Source organism: Arachis duranensis, unplaced genomic scaffold, assembly GCF_000817695.3.
Source record: "Arachis duranensis cultivar V14167 unplaced genomic scaffold, aradu.V14167.gnm2.J7QH unplaced_Scaffold_232527, whole genome shotgun sequence".
Taxonomy (NCBI): domain Eukaryota; kingdom Viridiplantae; phylum Streptophyta; class Magnoliopsida; order Fabales; family Fabaceae; genus Arachis; species Arachis duranensis.
Window position 1 is genome coordinate 109,423 of NW_026264853.1, and position 10,648 is coordinate 120,070.

Genomic DNA, 10,648 nt, shown 5'->3' on the forward strand with positions numbered 1-10,648 from the left:
AATCAAAGTGGCACTCATGTCAATTCAACCAATTGGAATTGCTCTCAGTACAAAACAAAATAACTGTTGGCTTCACTGATTTGCGCAGCCCACGTGTGACGTAACCAGTATTTTTCTGCTTCAGAAAATGATGCGTTTGCTTCCTCAATAATGTGTTAACGTTCGATGAGACATTCTAAATTGGTATTTCAAGAATACAATAATCAATTAAATTAATTATTTTGTTACTTAAACGATGATATTATCATTTAATAATTGTAGTAGTCAGTTTATTTCACAGTCATATTTTTTAGAGATTAATTTAAGATGTATTGCCTTTCAAAAACAACATTAAACACTATTCACTATCAATTCAACAAATAATTATTGAACATTATTTTAAGGTAAAAGTTTTATATATAATTATTTTTATATAAAATTAATATTAAATTATTTAATAATTATCAACTATTAACCTTATATGAAAACTACTATATTTTACCGTTCCTCTAAATGCATGGTAGCAATTATTCCTGAAAGGGGATGTAACACTTTCCTCGTGTTTTTCTCACTGTCACTTTCTTAGAAAATTTTCTCCACAACATGATCATAGTAAGGAATTACAATGATGTTATAAGGACTTGTTCCGGATACTGTTGCCCTCACTTTTATCGCCCTAAAATGAAACATACCCCTCCATATGACAACTATAAAAGAATTAATTAAATATAGAAGAATTAAGTAATGAGGGATTATATAAATAAAGGGTACATACATTTTCTCCAAATTTGCTTATATACATAACATAAGAAGTAAAATTAGGAAGATTGGGGAACAGTAAGTTGGACTAGTTGTTGTTATAAAAGAGCATGCACCAACACATTAACTACTAAGTACTAACTAAACTATACCCTTTTTCTTTCCTCTTCTTTTCAGAATTCATGATTCTTTTCAATTCAATGGAGGACCTCAAACACTCTCTTCTATACACCACTCTGGAGCTTCAACAAACTAGAGCTGCAGTTCATGAGGAACTCAAGAAGAGAGATGAACAACTCCTCATCCTCAAGGATCTGCTCAACAAGACCATCAGAGAAAGAGATGAAGCCAATGACAAATGCCAGAGACTTCTCTTGGAGAAGCTTCTTCTTCAGCAACACAATAATAATGGTGCTGCTCCTGTCTCTGGAATCTCAAGCATTGAAGATGACCACAGAAGAAACAACAACAACAACAACAACATCAACACCACCTCATCAGACTGTGAAGAAAGCATTGTGTCATCACCAGTGATTGAGCACCACTTGTCAGCAACAGAGTCTGCCATGATTGAAGCAGTGACACCAACAGGGCCACTTCCAGAAAAGGGTAAGCTGTTGCAGGCAGTGATGAAAGCAGGTCCTCTGCTTCAAACCCTACTTCTTGCAGGCCCACTCCCTCAATGGAGACACCCTCCACCGCCCCTTGAGTCCTTTGAGATTCCACCTGTCACTATTCCTTCACCACCATTACTCCATCAAGATGTTAACAGCAGCAGAAAAAGAGAATTTTGTGATGCCTCTGAGTCTTCTCCAATTGAGACCAAGTACCAAAGGGTTGCACTTCACTGACTTATAGTCAGCCTTAAATTATTACATATATAGATTTTGCAGGTTCTTAGAGTTATAAAGTTAGAGACTTTTTTTGAGTAGCAGCAAGCAACTCAAAATTCATCTACTTATCTGTACAGAGGTTTCAGGATTTTAAGTTAACTCATTCAGGAAAGTGCTTGATTCAGGGTTTTACTGAATTAAGCCCTTCATTTTTCTTTTGAGATTGTAATGAATGGTGAGTGGGGGTGTGGTGGAGTGGTTGGATTGGAAGTTGAGTGTGTTACTGTTACTGCTACCAACAAACAATACCAAAGGGAAGCTCTTCTTGTCGCCTTTGGGGGACCCAACAAAAAATTAATTGGGTTAATTAGATTCTGTTACCGGTGTGAATGTACCTTTTAATTTGTTAGGGAACTTATGACTATGCATTATGCATCCCTAACTAATTATTATGATTTTAGTTATCAAAAATATTTATATAGATTTCTGATTTCCCTAACCTTTTTTGTTGTGTTACTATTTACTAAGACTAACTAACATTTTTTCTTGGTATCTGCTCCCACTAAGAGTGCGCCAAGCCAATAGTGGAATAATCTTAGTTGACTAGTGTTTCCATGACATCCTACATATTCTTCAATGGAAGTGGGAATTGGTAATAAATAAATTAAACCACATAAGATTCTATTGACAAATGAAACATGAGATAAAGATGATGGTTTCTAAATGGTTTACCTATTTGTGATTAATAACTTGTTACTTGAATAGTTAATTCATTTATCTACTTAAATAAGTATCAAAAAATTTAAATTTTGTTTTGTGTATGCATCAATTTATTAGTGATTAATTCTAATCTGTAACGAATTAGTTATTCAGTTGCAATACTGAGGAAAAAAACTTGCTTCTAATCTTATTAGTATGCCACCTCTCTTATACCAATACTAGATTCCTTTACAATTCACATAATGATCTATTATAATTAATAATTAATAACTCTTCAATTTATACTAGTTAGATCCATCATCATACATGTTAGTAATTTACATCATCCACTCCGTACAAGGATGTAAACCTTAGTATTCACAAAAGCTTAGCCAAGTTAGAGAAGTGTGGGAACTATGGCATGGTGCAGTAACTCAAAATTGATACGGTCTAAGGGCAGGTAAGGTTAGAAAGTAGTCACATGGATAGTCTTCTCTAGAGGGGACAAAGTAGACATCAGTAATGGTAGTACCTAGTGCAAAGATTTTCCAAAATGTTACACCACAATAACGTTAATTTAATTCACTATATTCTCATTCATTTTCTAATTGTTTATATATAGTACCAAACAACCTCAAAGCTCTATTGCTACTTTGACCTCAAGATTATTGTTATTGCAAAATTTCTTTAATAAGAACAAAATAGTAGTTATTTTCATATAGGTAGCTGTATATATAATTATAATTATAATTATAATGTAGATATAGATTAACGTCAATGGAAGCTTGGGAGGGACGGCATCAAAGTCCTGGAAAACACGATAAGACACATTTTAGACAGCGATATAGGCCGCAAATGGCGCACCTCATGCTTGCATTTTTGAAACTATTTTTATTTTTATTATTATCAAGTCTCTTTGGTCAATCACAATATATATAGCATAGTAGGCTAATTAAGCTACAAATTAACCCTAAATCAACAATGAAACTGGTTACCAAAGTAGACATAAAAAAGAATGTCACAACTTGCTACCGTTTTTCTGAAGCTGAGGGATGAAAGAGGATTATATATGAATTATGATTACTTGCTTGACTAAGAAGCTTGTTAGTTCAAAACATTAGGCAGACCCCTCCCTAAGTGTCTGCTTCAAGTCAATCATTGAGAGCAGTCATTTTCTCTCCAAACCTTTCAAAAATGTAAGATCTATCTATGGCTTGCCCATGACTTTAGAGAATAATACATGGTAGGCGTTATTTCTAACTTGCCTTTTGGGCATCACATTCAGTGGAATTGAAACAGTGAGTCAGTGACAATCTATTATTCTAGAATAAGAAACTAAGGGCCAAAAATACAAATCTTATTATTGAAAAATCAATCTATGACATCATAATCATATGCATGTGGAAATAAAAATTCTCTCTCATAGTGACATTAGGATAGGAATGGGACTATATGGGCTTCCGTACTACGAAATTGGGCCTTCCAATTCGAAACAAAAAAAGTGCAATTAACTGTTATTTGGACAAACATGTTTTTGGGTAATGGAATTAGGCCAGAGCCCAATAACGTCATGCTTTAAATAGGCCACACGTTAGCCCAGTCGAAAAATAAGTGGGCCAGAGGAAACTTTTTGGGTTGCAAATTACAGGGCCATGTATCAAAAAGTGATTTTTATCACAGCTGTTGTAAGAAAAAAGAAAAACAAAAATTACGACTATTGCAGGTAGATAAAAATAAAACTAACTTGGGTTGGTTGAGTGGTCAGTTCACTCGTCCGTTTAAATAAGTGTTGGGTGTTCGAATCTCGCTTTGTACATGCAGTAATCCGCAACGAATTAATCTTTGACCTGTCGGGTCGGGATTCAATGCAACTAATTGGCAGTTAATTTCCTAATTAAGTTTTATTGTTGGGTGTATTGCTTAATTTCGGGAAGGATAATAGTCGTATTCGAGTAGTAGTCAAAGTTAGTGTTACCCTTAGAGAAAGGCATTAGACATTAGTGGCTACCCTGGCAATTTTTTCCATGAGACATAAACACACACTGGTGAACATGTTTGGTTTTAGTTTCCCCTTAAACGTGGGCAACTGGAATGATGTTACACAACACCCTGCCATGTTTATTTGTTGCACTATTTCAAAAAGTATACCCCATTGTTTTTATGACTTACAAACCCAATTTAGGTAAGAAAGGTAGGACATAATGATAATGATAATGAAAATGAAAAAATATATATAGCCACTAGGTCATTTTCCTCAATTGTGTTCAATGCCATAGCCTATCTGATTCATATGCATGTCCCATTCAACTAAAACCGAATAATTGCTTCAATTCATGAATTGTGGATCACATCTCGATTATTATGAGTTATGAGTTATGACCACATTTCATTTCAAGCTTTTTATATGCCTTGATGAAGTGGGCATGCATGCAATACACGTATTAATTAATTGTTCCATTTCATTAACAAGCTACGTTGAATATAAGCTAAGTGTGGTGTTGTTGGTAGAATAATCAATCAAATAGTTCAAAATGAGTGAACAAATTAAGAGCAATTTACAACCAATAATCTGGTAATCCCCCGTTTAATGCAAGAAACCTACTACCACATCCTTGTTATAAATCACATATACATTTGGGAAATAGCCAAGCAAGTGAGCAACAACCATCAATAATATTAGTGGGATTAGGGCTCAGAATAAATAAGGCAGGTTAGAGTTTAATAAATTCCACTCCAATGTTGTTCACTGTTTTAAAACCTTAAACTTAAATCTTACCTACATTCTTAACCTTTCTACTCGATTCTATCCATCCTACTTCCGCACACAAATTTATTTGTTAATTAAACATAACATTTAATCTTTTCACATTTTATAATATCAAATATTATTAATATATTATCATCCAACTTGAAATCATCTAACCAGTTGGGTAAAAATTTAGGTAAAGTTAACTTCACGTGAAGTTAATATCTGAGAGCCGTTAAATAAAAATTTAATCAAATTAGTCAAATCATATAACGGCTCTCAGGTATCAACTTCACGTGAAGTCGACTGCACCTTAGTTTCCATCTCAAATGTTTACTCTTTTGTTAAACATGTGCAGCATATATATTAAGAGTATAAATTAGGTGAATAGAATTGGACTAATACTCAAATTAAAAGTATTCAGATTCAAATTAATTTAAACAAAACTGTTTATTCAATCCAATCCAAACAAAAAACAGATTAAAATCACACTAATTTAAATTAAATTGGATTCCATTAAAAATATTTTTAATAATTTACTCTCTAAAATAAAATAAAAAAATATGCACACATACGTAAGACATCTATTTTACAATCAAACTATGTGTATACTAATTCTTGTTTGTACCTAAATAAATCTAAATTCCATAATATTTATATCAAAACATGAATTAATTGACACAACTATTATCAGAAACTACCAAAACCTCCAAATAGAACTACTTTATAAACCTTCCTCCATAAACCTCTTTGGTTGTCAACTTGGCATTGCTTTTTTCTATTCATAATAAATAATATTGCTTCGTACATTATCTGAAATCTTCAATCTTGGAAAAATATTGCTTCCTTAATTACACTTTAAACTATTAAAATCTGAATCTTTAATTAGCCTGAGATAAATAATAGATCTAAACCTTACAATGCCTCTCAAAATTAAGATACAGCAACTGCTCAACGGTATTACCTCTAGTGGTAGCTTTAATTTCATAGATCTATGCCACGCACTTTAAACTTTTAATATCCACATATTCATTGGCTGTGACAGCATATTAATGCTTATTACTTCTTTTCCACTTTCTTGCTTCCTAGCTTTATAAATCATAACTGATTAATAGTAGAATACAGTAAAATCTTATCTGCAATTTGGCCTCTGCATAATGGTGCATCATAAAGTGACTATATATGCTTCCAACTAAGGGAACATTTATTAACCAGGAAAGTGAAATTAAACTAACTGCCTCATAAAAAATTCTACCAAAATTAGCAAGGTTTAATCCACATCCAAAATGCAATAATCTCCAAAACAATTACAAATATTAACATACAGTGGCCCACTAATTAAGTAATATGCATAAAGATATTCCACCTGTGTTTTTTCTTTAACTTGAAAAAGGAATAAGATATCTAAATCATTGACAAGTAGGGGTATTTATGAATCAAATTTGATTTGTATATTCGTGGTATTTATTTGAATCCAATAAAAAAATTGCGAATATGGATTGGATCTGAATCCGATCTACACACTAATAAGATCGAATTGCGGATTTTATGTAGGTATCCGCATATCTACGGATCTGCAAAAATAAATAAATAAATAAATAAATATTATTTTCATATTTCAACTAATAATTATCATATATATTGTATTATTTTAATTTTATTATCATTTAAAAAAATATGCTTTTAAAAATATTTTTATGTTTTGCGGATATATCCGATATCCAATTCAATCTGAATTTAAAAAATGCGAATATTGAATCCAATCTAATAATTTTAGTATAAATCGAATTAAAATTTTGGTGTATCTGATTCACATCCACCCCTATTGAAAGTGTCATATTTCATAACATGGAAACCGTATCTTTTCCAATTTGTCTTTATGTTAAAAAGTGTGAGAATTTGATATGATTTTGACCCTTTCTAGCTAGCTAGCTACATGGAAATATTGCAAATAATCTTTTTAGCTAACCAAGCAATAAAAAATAAAAAATGGTTTGCTTACAGAGAAAGAAATGAATATAAGTTTTATATATCAGATCTGTAGCACGTGGAGCTTTGCAAAAGCTATAAAAGAGGGTTGTCTTCTCTTATGCATTCAATCTCTGTTCTCTCAGTTCTGATTTTTTATTTATAGCTGTTAAAAGCAATGTCTATGCTTTGACTATATATGCAATGCATAACTAATAGGTGAGTGCATGGTAAGATTGAATTCAAAATTAAGCAACTCAATTGTATGAAAAAACACAACCTGATGTTTGGGAAGATAACAACATATAATGGTTAACCTATAAGCTAGTAAGTAATAACAGTGGAGTTGACACCAGGGACGGATCCAGAAATAATATTATAGGGGTAAATAACGGCTCATCCTTAAACGCTCCTTGCTAAGTATGGAGTGCTGCACACCTTGTGAATTTGTTAAATCTAAACTCTTCATTTATTATATTTTATTTGAATGGCCTGGATTTAAAAAGGTAACCTGTTAATCAGGTTAATTATTTTTTTTACAAATTTTAAATTTTTTTGGCAAGTCTCAGATATTGGGATGAAGTTCAAAATAAAAAATTAGTATATAAATATTAAAAACAATATGTCTGTACAAAAAAAAAGTTATTGGACTTTAGAATTAAAATAAATAATACATAAAAAATAAGTTAAAAATTCATATACTAAATCCAAAAAAAAGATATATTAGAATCTTAAAAAAATAATATTAAATATATATTATGTATATAATATTAAAATTGAAATAAATTTTGTTTTGTGTGAAATAAAATATAATATTAAATATAAACACAATGATAAAAAAAATTGTGTTATATATATATATAATATTAAAATTTAAATAAATTTTGTTTTGTGTGAAATAAAATTATAATATTGAATATAAACAAAATGATAAAAAATTGTGTTATATATATATTTTATGTATACTAGCGGCTCAACAGGCACTAACGTGCCTGTTCAGCCGCTTTTTTATCGTTTTTAAGAAATTTGACAACAAAATTTTTTGTGTAATTGCTTCTACTCAATAAATATTATATTCATTTATTTTTATATTGTATGTAAAATAAATAATTAATGTTTAAAAAAGTTAATAAAGGAAAGAAGTATTTTTTTACCAATTCTCAGGTGAATATAAAGAGATTATGTCATTTGAACTATAATTTGTTGGCAAAGAAAGAAATACTCTTAATTATATATTAAATAGAATAATTATTTATTAGGCTCATTTTTATACAAATAAAAATTTTTCTTAGTTCTATATCTGTAATATTTTATACTAATTAGCTTTAGAATTTAATTATTTTTTGAATAAATTAATAAAAAAATAATACAAATAATTGTTTAACTATAATTGTATTTTAATTTTTTATTCTATTACGTACACGTTGAGGTTAATTTGAAATAAAAGATAATGGATTTGTTGTAACTGCCATGCATATTGTGCTTTGACTGCGTCGTCATCTGAGAATCATGCGCCTTCATGGCTAACCAGCAGTGACGACAGACATGCGTCTTCCTTTTCTATGGCAGCAATTTTTTCGGACTTTGATGGTCATTTATGGTAGAAGTGGGATAGGGTGGGTTCAAGAGCGTCAAAATCTATAGCTAGCTAAAATGATAGTGGAAGCACCTGCCATCAAACAAAACAGTGAAAATATTTGAAGACATCACATCGACAATAACAGAATAACAGAGGAATTAGTCTTTTTGTTAGTGCTGGTTTGTTTGTTCAGCCCATGACAAAAAAAAATAATAACAATAATAAATAAATTAAATTTACCTGATAACTTTTGATAGTAGGTTAACTTTTAAGGAGTGCTGCACTCCCTATTTTATCTGGAGTGCACTAGCTTTCGCCGTCAATAACACATATAATATTAAAAATTATGTAAAAAAATTATATAATATAAGATGTATTACAAAAATATATTGACAGAGAATATATTTTAAAGTAAAAAGAAATATGTGTATACTTTTTACTAACGAAATGGTCGATTCTTCATATCATAAAATTCACCGATAATGGAATTTGTCTAAAATTTTTCAATAATTTTCTTTTCAATATAATTAAAAGAAAATTATCAAGAAATTCATCTTTTATTTTATTTCTAAGTTATTTTTCACAATATTTATAGTTGAAAAAAATCTCTTAATTGTAGCAGTTGAAACAGAGAGAATTAATACCAAATAAATAAAAGAAGACTACTACAAGAAGAAAAAGAATCCACTTTATGATATTTGAAATTTTTTATTTAATTAAAAAATATTAGTGAATATAATATGAACAACAATAATTAAAAATATTAGTAATAATATCTTTTTCAGATTTCTTTAATATTGTTACTTACTTTTTAGATATTAAAAATTATTAATATTAAAATTAGACTGAATTTTTATTTATACTAGACTAAATACTAAATATTTTTTAAAAAAAAAATTAAATTATACATAATAACTTATTACTCTTAAAAAAAGTTGGGGGGACGAGTGGCCCTGGTTGACACAAATGAAGTTATGAAGATAATGACATATAAATAACTCTATAGTATCTACGCCGCCAACAGGTAATTAAAAAAAATTGAAAATATCGTAATTATATAGTTTCTTATTCTGTTAAGCAAGATCCAGGAAAGTTTAGAGTATACATATGAAACTTGAATAACAAAAATGATCATGCCAATGATTAATGAATCTAGCATTTAGAAATTGAAAATTTTGAAAATTAAAGAAGTTTTCAGAATATTTTACAATAGTTATTATCAATGAGAAATATTAAAAGGCTAATAAAATTTATTATTTTTTATTAATAATTAATTAATAATATTTAAAAGTATAAATTAAAAATATGTTATTAATTAATTAAATTAAAAGAATTAAATTAATATTTAAAAATATAATAAAAAAATAAATTCTGTTCGTCTTAAATTTTTTTCGTTATTAATTTTGTCTTTCAATCACAAATATCATAAGAATTTTTTTCATGAAAAAAATATAAAAATAAAAATATCTATAAAATTTTATTTTACTAATAAGACTTAGATACATGACATATAAAATAAGTCTTGTACTGAATTATTAAAAATAAACAACTAAAAATAAATATAAACTTAAAGTGAAAGTTTAACTACTTGAAAAATTTATATTATTTTATTTAATTTTTAATTATATTTACAAAATTTAAATGGATATAAATATTTAAATTAATCCATCCAAGGCTATTGTTTATAAGAAAGTTTACAAACATGCCCAAAAAATGAGGGCAAGAGCACATTCTTTGAATTTTACCGCCTTTGTTTCAGAAGGGCAAAGATGGAATTTGAAGAAAAGACAGAAAGATAACAGTACACAAAATATTATTGTATCATCATTATTTATATTGGAAATTGGATTATTATTATAAAAAAGAATGGAAAAGATGAACGCAACAAGTTAACAACACAAAGTCACAAACATATGAAGAAGGAGAAGCAGCATCAGCATCATTATCAATCCTTCCATCAAATCAAACAAAAGATTATTATCAGAAAATCATAATAAGGTTCCAACACAACTCAGCTTCCCTCCTGTCTTGTCTCTGTTCCTGTTTCATCACTCTCCGCCACTCTTTCATGTTTCACCCCCTCAC

General features: G+C 29.3%; 1 protein-coding gene across 1 annotated transcript; it reads left to right on the plus strand.

The window, feature by feature from the left end:
* The first annotated feature begins 829 nt into the window (after positions 1–829).
* LOC127744249 (uncharacterized) lies at positions 830–1,946 on the plus strand. Its single transcript, XM_052256529.1, has one exon. It carries the CDS (start codon positions 921–923, stop codon positions 1,587–1,589), a length of 669 nt encoding a protein of 222 aa, XP_052112489.1. The 5' UTR covers positions 830–920; the 3' UTR covers positions 1,590–1,946.
* Positions 1,947–10,648: the final 8,702 nt, after the last annotated feature.